This window comes from Orcinus orca, chromosome 13, assembly GCF_937001465.1.
Source record: "Orcinus orca chromosome 13, mOrcOrc1.1, whole genome shotgun sequence".
In the NCBI taxonomy this organism is placed as follows: domain Eukaryota; kingdom Metazoa; phylum Chordata; class Mammalia; order Artiodactyla; family Delphinidae; genus Orcinus; species Orcinus orca.
Genome location: NC_064571.1, coordinates 83,272,535 through 83,286,513, shown reverse-complemented (window position 1 = coordinate 83,286,513; position 13,979 = coordinate 83,272,535). Strand labels below are relative to the sequence as shown.

Genomic DNA, 13,979 nt, shown 5'->3' with positions numbered 1-13,979 from the left:
GTGGGTCCCCCCTCACACTGCGAGTTGGCCTCCCCTGGGTCCTTTCTCTTCCGGGTTCAAGGTCTAAAAGGTACCTCAATGTGATGAATTGATTTGGGCAGGGGTGCCGATGGGCATGGATGACACTGCAGGCAGCTCATTCCAGGGAAGGCCTGTTGACGGGAATGGCCTTTGGAGCATTTTGAAAAAGACCTAGGAGACGGTGGTCCCGTTGGGACACTGAGGCTGGTGGTTTGACCTGTTTGCACTTCAACTTCCTCAGCGTGACCGAGCCATGAGAACCGGGGGCTGTTGAGGTGACAAGGAACGTGCGAGGCCGCGACGTCCGGTCAGCGTTGGGGCGAGTGCCCTGGGGAGGGCGGGCGAAGTCCCACTTCTTAGGTTTCACTGAACCCTGGCCGGGTTTATTACGCCTGAAGCCCACTCACTTAGAACCGGAGTGGGATTTGTGAAAAGAAGTCGAGCAAAGTCCGAGCAAAGCCCATCAGCGGGAGCTTTCTAAGCTGTGAGCAGAGGGTCTAGAAAGAGCAGGGGCCTGACACCTGCTTTCATTCCCGGCAGCAGGTCCAGCTCGGGGGATGCAATGTGCCGGGCTCGGGAGACCCTCCTGACAGTGGGGGGCGCTGTCAGGGAGACTGTGACCTGTCCCCCTGTCCTGTGTCCTCCACACTTCCCTGTGTGCCCCTTCTCCTTCCTCTTCCCATATCTCCCCCGTGACCCCGCCCCACCTTTTATTTAAGCAACAAGAAGTGAATACTGGCCCGGGCCAGTATTCTTCACAGTGCCGCCTGTCACCCTCTGGTCCTAAAATCAGTTTAGTAGGCCCATGGGCATTTTAGAAAAGGTGAAATAGAATAGAAGAGAAAATCCCAGACCCGGACATACTAATCTTAGGTGAGGTATTGTTTTGTGAAACTTGTTTAGCTGAGATGGCCTGTGTGTGTGCCCGTGTGCCCCCGCGTGCGAACTCTGGTGGAGGGAAGCGGGGTGTGTGAGACCCAGTGCCTGGTGTGCAGGGAGGGGCCTGCGTGTGTCAGGTGTTGGGCGAAGGGACAGGGCTCCGTCTGGAGAGGATGCTTTTCCGCGCCGGTGATGGAAACCACATCTCTCAACACACTGAGCAGGTTTGGGATTCTTGCGACAACCTTTTTTCCTGCTGCTGAATGCTGGGCTTTCGAGTAAAGAGCTACAGGTTGTTAGAGCAGAGTCACGGCTCTGCATCGACTGCCTGTTTACTCCTAAGGCCGACCACAGACCCTGCATTCGAGACACCCTGTGTGCCCAGTGCTCCTGGGACACCATCAGCATGCTTCCGCCACGTGCCTCCTTCCCGGAAGGCCCGTTATCTCCTTGGACACGTCTTCTCTCTTTTCGGTGAAATCTTCCTCTGCATTGATTGGTCTCTCTAGGCATCCACCTTTGGTTTACAGAAGATAGAGGCAGCGAGGGTCGTGGGATAACTGGGCACCCACAAGGCAGCTCCCCGCTTTGGCCAGAGAATTTCCTGCCGGTGGACTCTGCATCGCTCCAGCCTGTGGCCCAGTCTTCGGGGTGCCTTTGGGCTCAGATTTTTGGATAAAATGGAAATGTATTCCCAGCCTATTGGAATCTAACCATACCCTTCTGATATTTCTGTATTAATTTCAACCAGTAGTATCCTTTGGCCCTGTCTTTTTGGGAGGGTGCGATCTAAATAGTTGACGTATGCAAAGCGCTGTCAGGCTGCAGCCTTAACTCACAGTCCGGCCTTTGGTGCCGGAGGGTTAGCACCTGGCTTTCGTTTGGCCGTGCACTTGGAAAAGAACTCCACGTTTACCCATCCTATGAGGTGGGTGCTGTTAGGGTCGTCCGTTTTATAGATATGAGACTGGGCGGCCGAGGGGTCGGTCAGTCGTTCATGGTCATGGCTTAGCAGGTGGTGGAGCTGGGAGGTGAAGGCCAGCTGTCTGCCTCTGCGGCTCAAGCTTTTACCCCTGAGCTGTAGGCAGCACTCTCGAGCATCCAGCTGATATTTGGGTGGAGGGAGCAGGGTTCACACAGAAGTCACAGAAGCAGGGCTTTCTTTTTGGCCAAGACACAGACCTGGACAGAGGGCCCTTGCTGGGGTGGAAAGAGAGGCTGCAAGCCCTGTGCTCCATTCGTGAGTTGCGGGGTCAAGAGCTGGGGGATCAGGGTCCAAACCTGGGCCTGTTTTTCCAGCACATTGGCCACCGGGGTAGTTCAGCTGCCTCCACCCTCCACCACCCAGGCCTTTTGTGCTCCTTGGCAAGGACCTGAGAACACTCATCACACGGGATTGTAAGATCGGAGCATTGCACAATCCCAACGCTGGAGGAGCGGTCACCCATCTGACCCTTCCGACCAAAGCAGGACCACCCCGCATCGCCCCCGCCTGTCCAGCAGTTTCAGTGCTGGGGAGACCCTGACACCGGGCAGACCAGAGTTTGCCATCCCTCCCCCAGTTCTCTGAGGTCATTAAAAATTAACGTTAAAGCAGTACATGCGCATGTAGAAAACAAAACCCAGGAACCAACGCCTTGGAAATATTTGTGATGAAAAGTGAAGGTCTCCTCCCCTTCCCCAGGCCTGTTCCCTAGGGTGAGCCTGTGAACCTTGTTTGGTATGTACATCAGTCCATAATTTTTTTGTGCATATGAGAATATGTATAAATGTAATTCTTAGAAATGGGTTCATATTATAAATATTTTTGTACTTTTTTCACACAGTATATATACCTTTTCATGTTAGTATTTGGAGAACTGCCTCTCCCTCTCTTTTTTTTTTTTAACAGCCTCATAATATTCAATTATATGGTGTGGGTGGTCCCTAATTTACTTAACTGAAGTCCTGTAGATATTTGTTTCTAATTTTCCTTATTATAATCAGTGCCCTGATTACTGTTTTGTACATAGCAGAAGAATTGCTGGAGTTTGCTGGTGTGTGCAAAAAATGACAGCTATTGCCGCAATGCTTACCCCGTTTATTACCCCTCCGGCAGGGAGTGGTGAGTGTTCGTTTCCTCCTGTTCTCACCAACCCCTCAGGTTTTTACAAAATGCTTTGATTTTGGACCACCTGAAAGGCCTCCTTTGATTTGCATATCTTAAAGTATGAATAGGATTGAGTATCTTCTCATACATCTTTGACCAAATGGACTTCTTTCTCTGTGAACTCTCTCTCTTTTGCTCATTTTTCTGTTGGGTTGGTCTGAGGCCATCTTAAATTGACATTAATATTTTAGAGGTGGATGGTATTAGCAAAGCCACGGGGTTACGAGAGCGATGGCTGGGGTATTGAATTTTGGCAGAAGTTCCAAGAAAGCAGTGTTTCTTGGCAATCTGTGAACCCTGGAGAAGGATTCTGCCAATTTTGGATGAAATGCTGATTCTTCTGGTGTCACAATGAGGAGAGAAGTCACGAGACCTCCCTTCCCTCATCTTGACAAGTGTTCGCAGCGCTGCCCCCTGGAGCCATACGAGACTGGGGCAGCTGGCGCGTTTGTGCATCTGCCGTGTGCCCAGAGTGTGGGGCTCCTCCCCTGTGGGAGGCCTTGAAGGAGGAGAAAGTCTCCTCGGCCTTCCCTCTCTGTCTTTGCTGAGTGTCTGGAGTTATTCTGGACGCCCGCTTTCCTGACTTTGCAGAGCAGCAGCCCCCTGCATCCTGGGCACACTCACGCCCCACGCCTCCTGCCGTATACCCTGCGTCCTGCAGGATGGCCTGCAGCTGGCTCGCCCTTCCTCTGGGCCTGGAGCTGAGCTGTGGTGGGCAGGACCTGCTTAATTCAGAGAGGGCTTTGGCGCGGGGACCCCAGGGTGGGCTGGTTTTGCTGCTTCATCACTTTTGTCAGGAAGTATTGATATTAGTGTGACCTGCAAGCTTTTCAAAAGCATTGCAGCTTTTTCTGGTGAATTTTTCTTACTTTGGACCAGAGTGCCTTCTGAAGAACACTGGCGTGCCAATAAAGTCCCTGCATCCCCAGGGGTACTGACGGACACAGAAGTTTGCTCCCTTGCGTACGAAGTTTCTCTTAGTGCTCCGTTCAAGATGGTCGGACATGGGCTTCCCTGGTGGCGCAGTGGTTGAGAGTCCGCCTGCCGATGCAGGGGACACGGGTTTGTGCCCCGGTCCAGGAGGATCCCACATGCCGCGGAGCGGCTGGGCCCGTGAGCCATGGCCGCTGAGCCTGCGCGTCCGGAGCCTGTGCTCCGCAACGGAAGAGGCCACAACAGTGAGAGGCCTGCGAACCGCCAAAAAAAAAAAAAAAAAAAAGATGGTCGGACTAACACATGGGGCAGCTGCTGCCAGACTCACCTGGTCCAGACTGGCCGGGGGAAGGGACCTGCCCCAGCGTGTGCTGTCAGCGCGGCAGGGGTGGGCGTGAAGCCCAGGCACCCGGACTTCCAGTCTGGCGTTGTTTACCCTGCGTCACGCTGCACCTAAGTCATACTTCCTCGTTGGTCTATATAATTTATCACACTTGCCAACTGATAAATATCAATGCGCAGCGCTCTGAAGAAAGACTTCCTCTTTGCCGTTACTGTAAATAGCACGAGGAAGATACGCTGTTGATAAACCAATTTCATTTCCACGTAAGTCTTACTAGTCATAATATCGTTTTTGGAATTTCTTAGAAATTGCCTTTTTTTAATGCTTTGTATGAAAACCAGCGTTTGCCTCGTCACCTCCCGGGTGAATGTGATCTTGGCCAGTTCCAGAGCAGCACGATGTTTCTGTTGTTACTCAGAGCTGATCAGACCTCACATTTGGACCCCAGACGTGGAGACAGAGTCTGGAATGTGCTCAGCGGAGATCAGCCAGGGGTGATGGGTGGAGGCCCCCCACCCATCCCTGTGAGGCCCGGCTAGACTGCTAGGGCACAAGGGGCAGTCACACAGCCGTCCTCAGATGAAGAGAGAGACGTGCCGGGGCTTCAGGGAGCTGTGGGGAGAACCCCAGAGAGGCAGCCTCTGTCGTGTCCTCGAGGAAGAATGGTCCTAGCTAATAAAAGCCAAATGGCTTAAATACGCCCAGTGGCAGATGCTCACTCTCCCAAAGCAAATTCTTCAGTGTCCAGAAAGGTTATAGATGGACGTCCACGTTCAGTTGTTCAATAACTGAGCCAGCTAAGATGTAAGGCTTCCAGCTTCTCAGGACAGGAGTTAGCCTTGGCCGGTGCCAAGCCCTGTGCCGGGCACAGGTGAGCTTTTGTGTCATCTGCTGGGTGCAGGGGGAGTGGACGTGTGTGGGAAGGGCTGGGATTGGCTAGTTACTCACCAGTCCTCAGAGGTGACTTTCAGATGCCTGAGGTAGATCAGGATAAAAAGGAGGAGGGGAAGGTTTTATCCATGGGCATTTAATTTAGATTTTAATGGTAAAATCTCTTTGCCCTTTTTCTTCGTTAACTCAAAAGTAATGAGACCCTTTCCAGAGCTGCAAGGTCCCTGGGGCACGGCCCTGACTATTAGCTGGTGGCAGGGCTCGGCCGAGCCTGTGCGCCTGCCCTGAGCACCTTCTGCTCACCTGCGTGTGCCACCTGGACATGTCAGAGGATGAGGCTGGTCTGCCGCTCCTGGACCAACAGGCAAGCACAGACATACCCCTGGAGCAAGCAGACCAGTTTCCAAGCCAGCAGATACAGCTCTTAAAATGTACCGTGGTGGATAACTTTGCCTTCACCATTGGAGAAGTGAATATATTTTTAAATGCTGTGCGTTATATTTACCTTTCTGCAGGTATAATTTAAAGTCTGCGCGTGCCGCCCCATAGGTAGGTCGGACCATCAAGTCATACGGGAGGCTGGCAGGATTATCATAGTGTTGGATATAGACTGAACCTGGGTTGGATGTACTTCCACCCCTTACCCTGCCCAGGTTATGTATAGACTCTCTGCAAACTGGGAAAATTATATCCCTTGCATCATGATGATAACTAAGCAAACAACTTAAACTCTTGATGATTGTCCCATCTGGACAGTGGACCAGCCTTAATGGTATGTGAACACGGACAGCAGGTTTAAAGGTTTGTGTCACGCCGGTTTGCTGCGGTATTGTCTTCGCCTAGCGTTGCCGGTAAGTATCCACTCAGTGGATATCGAGAAGTCCCTCAGATGCGCTCCTTTGACCAGAGTAGCTGGCAGGCCGGCCCACTGGCCCCGGAGAGCAGCAGCTGGTTGGGTTTCTGGGGGTGTGATCCTGCTGCCGATCACAGGAGCACAGAGTCAGAGGCCTCGCCCTGCGTGATGTTGGGTTGGTTTTCCAACTGGGACACTCCCTGCATGTGCCTTAAACCCAGAGTCCACAGGAGTCCCTTAGGCACCTGCTGTGAGGGGAGAGGTGACAGAGCACACGGCTGTGTGCACAGGTGGGGGATTCCCGGCAGGCTCGCTCCAGGAAGCCATGAGTCATCCTGAGGACAGAAGTGCCGAAGATGTCTTCGGATCCCAGACTGCATGAAGGAGGGTGTCTGACCTTTTAGACCCTGAGGGCTGTGGGGGAAGGTTTTGGATTGACCTTCTGCAGCCCCGAGGAGGGGTAGCTGAGGAAGGTGTGAACGCTTGTGAGAACGTTGCGCCCAGAGCCCACGACTGAGTCCGACTTATCGAGTCATTTGCTCAGGGAAGAAATGGCAGACGTTTGGCCTGTGCTTTCCAAGGGCAAAGACCTTTTCAAAGTCACCGTCTTGTACCTCGCTCTTGGTGACAGCGGCGAGGTCTCATCAGAGAGGCCGTGTGAAGACCCGGCCGCCGTGCACACAGCTCACAAGTGCCGGAGGAAGGCGAGCACATCCAGGCCTTTGGAGCCCCATTGACTAAACACACATGCGCACCTGAAAGAGGAGAGCTATGTTTATCTGTGACCTTATTGAGGACTAGCAGCCTGGGTGCTCCAGAGAGGTAGGTGGGGGAGCCAGTGGATAGAGGAATTTTTTTGCTGAAAACAAAATTCAGTTGAACATCAAAAGATTACTGCTGGGCTTCCCTGGTGGCGCAGTGGTTGAGAGTCCACCTGCCGATGCAGGGAACATGGGTTCGTGCCCCGGTCCGGGAAGATCCCACATGCCGCGGAGCGGCTGGGCCCGTGAGCCATGGCCGCTGAGCCTGCGCGTCCGGAGCTTGTGCTCCGCAACGGGAGAGGCCACAGCAGTGAGAGGCCCGCGTACCGCAAAAAAAAAAAAAAGAAAAAAAAATTACTGCTAATGACAAAACCCCAGACATCTCAAGTTAAAGATTTGGGAAGATGCAAGAATCTGGGCTCATTGAAACGAATTCTTTGAAATAGATTTTAATTGTCTAGGGCCGGTATCCTGTTTTTCTCCATCCTGAGTTCCTTCAGGGTGCACCGTTGGGGTGGCTGCAGTGGCGGGTGGCTTGATGGTGCGGCGACATTCATTGTTTACCAGAATGGCAGGCAGCATTTATTTTTTTGTCCTCACCCCCAATTTTATGCAGTTTCTGTTTTTCCTACTTATCCTTTATCTTTCATGGCCTGTTTGTTGTCAAGAAACGTGTTATGAGCTTGTTGCCTAAACTGCGTTTGTAGTGAATTTAGTTGGGGGCATTGTCTTCATGAGTTTTATGTTCCTGGGAGAGAACAATTCCTGTTTTCTTAATTTCTTCTAATTTTTGAATTTTAGCACTGTTCCCCTCATACCCAGACTTGCTAAGCTACTTTGAGGCGGTGTGTGCACATCTGGAATTTTTTATGATGGGACAAAAAAAAATTCCCAAACAAATCCCTCTCCCCTACATCCCCGCTCTCCCCCTCCCCCCGCCAAAAAACAAAAAACAAACCCCCCCCCCCAATAACCCTAAAACAAAAAAACAACTCCAAACCCCTGGTTTCTTGCTTGGGATGAAAACTTGCTTTTATGATGATGTTATGACCAGGTCACAGAATCGTCAGCTTAGAGCCCCATTTCTGAATTTCCTTTACAACCTCTTTGTTGGCTCGTGCCTGAGATTCTTTGAATACTCCCACTGATGCTGAGCTCACTCCCTCTAACGAGTCAGTTCTCGTAGAAGCTTGGTCTCATAGATTGTGCTTTCCACCCTGGCTCTGGGATGGCCTCTCTCGGATTCCAACTTTAATTACAATCTCTGATCACCGGGGTAGCACTGGATACCCTGTAAACGTGTGCCGAACGTTACCGACCTTTAGAACTAGATGACTGCCATCTGTTTCGCTAAAGCCACACGACTGGTCCTTCTTTAACTGGGCCTCACCCATTGATACCAGTTCTGTCCAGCAAGAATGGGAGGCAACGCTACGCACAGCAGGACAGGGAGGGCCAGGGGTTCAACCTGGGCTTCATCCTCACTGCCGCTTACTGGCTGTGCTGCCCTGAACACCATGCAAGCCGGGTGCCCCAGTTCCTTGTCGGAAATGGGGTAATGATGTCGGTCCTGAGTACTCAACCTAGGCAAAGGAGTTTCACAGATTTGCCTCAGATGAGCTGCCCTGGGCAAAGGAGTTTCGTGTGTCGTGAAGTGCTGAGCAAATGTCGTGTGGAGGCTTGCGTGGCCTTTCACCTGGGATTCGGGAAAAGGTGATTATTAGTGATTAGTGGCCTGCTGAGGATTTGCGGCACCCACGGGGTGGGCGTTAGGTCTGATGGCTTTGGAGTATTCCTTGTTCTCCAGAGTCAGTAGGCACCCGTCGTGGTTTTCCAAGCCCATTTAAATCTTTCTCCAAACCATCATTTTATCTTCTTGCCTCCACTTATTCTCCCTGGAGTTCCTGGTTGTTGCATCAGGTAAGAAGCACGTGTGTTCAGACTGCACCTGCAGCTCCCCGGAGAGCCTCACGGAAACAAGGATCGGTCTGGGGGCGGGGAGGCTGGGTTGACCGACAAAAAGTTAACATCATACGGCAGTAGAATTTGTTTTCTCAGAGAGCCTGAAATTCTGTTTCATTCTATATGTCCTTTCAGAGATGATCCACAGGTTAGCCTTTGCTGAAATTCTAGTAGAGTTAGGGAATTTGTTTTCAGTAGTTCTCTTTCATTAGCTTCTGGTACGTTTCCTCATTTCTCTTTATGTGATGACCCGTCTCCTCGTTCCTCCTTAAAGCACTAGAATATCGTGCCCACCCGTGTGGCCATGTCTGCCCTGGGGGCCCCCTCTGTGACATAGCTTCGCATCCCCCTGCCTGCCACCGCCCCAGTCCTGTTGTGCCACGATGGTCACCAGGGAGAAATAGACTTCTCCTGCACTCTGGTCCGTCACTCTGGGACGTGCGTTTGTTTCAAAGTGATGAGAGTAGGACCGGGGCAGCTTTGATTGTGCGTCCTCTGTTTCCATCGAACCAATGCAAAAGCGTTCCCAACCAATGAAGCATTTTCACTTTTTGGAAGACAGTCACCATATAGATTTAATTCAATCACGTCATTCCACACGTACCTATTTTAATAGACAAGTACAAGAGATTAGGCTCCTGGCAAATGCTGAAGAATGTAGTCAAAGGTAGCCTGGGAAGTTAAAGGAAACGTGGTCGTGTGCGGCCGCAACATTTCCTGGGTGCCCAGAGATGAGCAGGCCCCCTCCCCGTTCTCAAGGGGGGCAGACAGCTTGCTGGATGGGGTCTCTCCAGCCGCTTGACAAATGACAGCCTGCGTTTATCAAGCAACTTTCCAGGATGGGAGGGGTTGGTGTTAACTGAACAGGAGGGCCAGTGGAAGGTTCAGTTTGCAAAACGATGCGTGATTTTGGGCGCGTAGATGAACAAGGGCATGCAGATGAGGACGTTGGAGACGCGATGGGAAATACAGGTTAAGGGGTGATTGTAGAACTCTTGCGGGACTTAAAGAGATGAAGGTAGAAGGAAATGATGAAGGTGAGGAAGGTTTAACAAACATGGGGATTCTGAGAACTGTGTGTATTGAGACAGTTTTGCACTCTTTTTGACCTTTGCTAAGGTGAGGTTTCTCAGCCCCGCGTCCTGATCCACCAGCCTTCCTGGAGAGGAGTAGCTCCGACTTGGGTGTCGCCTGTCGTAGCATCACTGTGTCACGGCCGGGAAGCACAGCCACAGTATGAAAATGGAGACACTGTTATTTCCTAGATAACATGCCTTCGATAATAGTCTCCTTGACAGACCCGGGAAGGGAATTAAAATCACTTTTATCCACTTGCATAATAAATGAGTGGGGATGATTCCTGAATTGACGATTAAAGGGACTGGCCTAAAATAATTCAAAGCCCCGTATTTAGGTTCTTTTTTTTTTTTTTTAATTAATTAATTTATTTTTGGCTGCGTTGGGTCTTTGTTGCTGCGCGCGGGCTTTCTCTAGTTACGGCGAGCGGAGGCTTCTCTTCGTTGCGGTGCGCGGGCTTCTCATTGCGGTGGCTTCTGTTGTTGCGGAGCACGGGCTCTAGGCGCACGGGCTTCAGTAGTTGTGGCTCGCGGGCTCTAGAGCGCAGGCTCAGCAGTTGTGGCACACGAGCTTAGTTGCTCCGCGGCATGTGGGATCTTCCTGGACCAGGGCTCGAACCCGTGTCCCCTGCATTGGCAGGTGGATTCTTAACCACTGCGCCACCAGGGAAGTCCCTAGTTTTAATAATTGATGCTCTTCAAGCTGAAGACGCTGTTGATTATGAATGTTGTAGATAGAATCCCCAGTGGGAATATGCTTTTGGATTTTTGTGCTCCGTGGTGTATCATCTATTTGGGTCTAACACCACTACTGCAGTGGTTTCTAACTTAGGGAAGAGTATCCAGAAAGACGCTGTTCCAATGGCATGGAAGAATCTTAGAAAATTAGTCGTATTTCAGGAGGTTAAGCTGGAAGATGTCATGTTGAGAAAAATATACTTACCTGTTTCCTAACCTCAGAGGTAAGCACAGCTTAGAGAGCCCCAGTCTGGCCAGAGGGTTTTTTTTGGAGGTTTGGCTCAGCTTTCCTTGAAAAACTTTTGAACGAGGGCTGTGGAATCCCGTTTCACGTGGTCAGTGAAGCCTCGTCAGGTGAAGCAGGCGTTTCCTGCCAAATCCTGAGATTAAAAGCAAGAGATTGAAAAGTAACTTGGAATGGGGTGAGTGGAGAGCAGGTGTCTCAACGCCATTCAGTGGAAGTTGCAGCGTTTGTTTTGTGCACATCTTTGGCTTCTCTTGAGGTCCTGAGGCACTTTCTTCTTCGGGGCAAACGTTCCCCTCAACGCCTGCTGGTGCGTCTCCTCGGACACCGTGGCGGGAGGGAGGTGAAGGGCGGCAGGGAGGGGGACTCAGGCTGGCCTGGCTTCTTCGCTGACATCAACTTAGCTTCTTCCTTGAGCCTTTTACTTCAAACAGAACTGACGGAAGTGAAACTTGGGAGCCGGCGCCCAGCTGGTTTATTCTTGTATTCGGTACCTATTCGCCAGCACGTATTTACAAGAGACCCTGGACGAAGGGAAGGTCAAGGAGAGTGTGGTTGCCTTCACGCTCCTCGGCCAGGCAGGCACTGGAGGTGACGTGGGCCCAAGCTGTCACTCAAAGAAACTTTTTAACCAAATAATGGTTCCTCCTCCTGAAATGAGTTTTGGTTAATGCAGTATTCTCCTTTACCCTCCTTGTAAAAAAAAATTAAAACTGGTGGTAAAATGCACATGACATAAAATTTATTCTTTTAACCACTTTTGAGTGAACAATTCAGTAGACTTAATGCAATACACGCACGTGGTTGTGCATTCACACGGTGGACGGTCACCATCCAGCTCCAGAACTTTCTCATCTTGCACAACTGAAGCTCTGTCCCCGTTAGACATGAACTTCCCCTGCCCTATCCCTACCCCCTGGTTATCACTGTTCTGCCTTCTGTTTCTCTGGGTTTATCTGCTCTAGGTACCTCAGATAAGTAGGAGCATACAGTATTTGTCCTTTTGTAACTGGCTTGTGTCACTCAGCGTAATGCCCTCAAGGCTCATGCGTGTTGTAACGTGCCAGAGTTTCCTTCCTTTTTAAGGCTGAGTAGTATTCCACTGTGTCTGTAATACTGCATTCTGCTTATCCATTTATCCATCTGTGGCCTCTTGGGTTGTTCCCACCTTTTGGCTGTTGGGAGTAATGCGGCTGTGAACACGGGTGTGCAGGTTTTCTCTTTGAGACCTAGCTTTCAGTTCTCTCGACTGTATACCCAGAGGTGGCATTGCTAGGTCATGTGGCAGCCCTGTCTTAAGTTTGTTGAGGGGTCACCACGCCGTCGCTGCACCTGGCTGGGCAGCCAGGCGGGTGTGGCTCACGCCGGGGTGGCCATCAGAGCCCCAGCTGTGAGGAGGGCCAGGGCTCGGCGCCGGCGGGGCTCCCGTTGCCCTGTGCCCCAGCGTCTCCCAGATTGGCGCTCTGCCTCGTTTCTTCAGTCACTGCCGCCTTTCAGGCTGGCATCCTGTCTTGTCGGCACCATCACCAGAAGCCACAGGTTGGTCTTCCTGCCTTCAGTGTCTTTCCTTGGCCGCCTTCTACATTTTTGCCACAGCGCTCTATCTAAATCACGGATCGCATCCCGATCTTGTGGTTCCCGAGTCCCCGACGGCTTCAGTTGCTACAAAGCACCTTCTGAGTCTCCTGGCAGGTGTCTGCTCTCGTCCTCCCCCTGCGTGTTCTCTGCCGCAGGCGCCACCCCCTCTGTGCCTGTGCACACACCTGTCTGTCTGCGGCGGCCTGTCCACCTTCCTCTCCCGGGGAGCATCCCAGCCCTGCTCCCCACCCGTCGACTGTCGGCTCCTCTGGGATGGCTCTCCTCTTTCCCTGGACGTAAGTCCCTCAGCGTCTCCTTAAGTCCAAGCAGACACGACCACGCGGACGTGTGTTCTCCTTCTCTCTCCTTCACGAGCCTGAGTCCCTCCGGGGGACGGGGTCTGCGTCTTTTTAATCTGTGTTCCCGGCGCCAGACCCCTGGTGGAGTGGAGGCCCTGGATGTTTGCTGAGTGGACTTCGGTTGATCGTCTGGGCAGACAGACCGAAGCCGAGCGCAAGTGTCCCTCGAGATGTGAGAGCATCAGGCGGGCAGAGAAGGACCAGGGTGGAAACTGTTCAAAATAAAAGTCACTTATTTTTTCCTTCTCAAGTAAAAATAGTCATTTTTTTCTACCAGCGTTATTAAGCGCCTCCTCTTTTTGGCGTGGTGGGGAGTATGAAGAGGTCTCACATACAGCCTCTCTTCCCAAGAGTCTGAAGATTTGGTCTGTAAAACCTGCACGTGATGCAAGAGCGAGCGCCGCACGTACTGTGGACTCAGAGAGGAAGAGCCCGGTGACGACGGAGATCAGGCCTCCTGGGGTGGCCAGGGCTTGGGGTGGGGAGCGCTGGGTGGGGCCCGTTCCAGGGGAGCCAGATGCCCTGAGCTGGGTGTCTTTGAAGTCGGGCGTGCGGCGCGGGCACGTTCACCTTGACTGGCTCTGGAGCCTGCCCCGAGTTAATCGTTTGTGCACCTTGTGTCTCTGTCTCCTAGGCTCAAACCATGAATTACGTTGGGCAGCTGGCAGGCCAGGTGTTTGTCACCGTGAAGGAGCTCTACAAGGGGCTGAACCCTGCCACCCTGTCCGGATGCATTGACATCATCGTGGTCCGCCAGCCCAACGGGAACCTGCAGTGCTCCCCCTTCCACGTCCGCTTTGGGAAGATGGGGGTCCTGCGTTCCCGAGAGAAGGTGGTACGTGACCTGGGGGACGGGTTCTCTCCTTAGACAAAAATCCTCGCACTTCTGCAGCCTTACGTATCCGGAGCTCCTCGCGGACCCCGAGTTTTAGCTTTCCGTTGGAAAGGGCCAGTCCCTTAGTTGACAGTTACTCAGATTGTTCTGATCTCTATGCCTGTGTAAATTTCTCCAAGATTTAGTGGCATAAACCAACTGTTTATTAAGCTCCAGGGGTTCTGTGGGTCAGGAATTCACAGCAAGTGCCTCAGGCTGGCCCGTCTCTGCTCTTTGCCGCCTGGGGCCTCAGCTGAAGACTCAGGGCTGGGGGCTGGGACCCTGGGTAGATGCACTTGCTCACTCGGCTGGTGGCCC

The 13,979-nt window shown here is 52.1% G+C and overlaps 1 protein-coding gene across 3 annotated transcripts in view; it reads left to right on the top strand.

The window, feature by feature from the left end:
• Positions 1-13,979, top strand: part of LPIN1 (lipin 1) — a 123,011-nt gene that overhangs the window by 56,867 nt on the left and 52,165 nt on the right. For all 3 annotated transcript variants that reach the window (XM_049695742.1, XM_049695741.1, XM_049695740.1), the window contains exon 3: positions 13,422-13,622. In XM_049695742.1, coding sequence (XP_049551699.1) covers positions 13,422-13,622 — 201 coding nt within the window. The remainder of the gene's footprint in view (positions 1-13,421; positions 13,623-13,979) is intronic.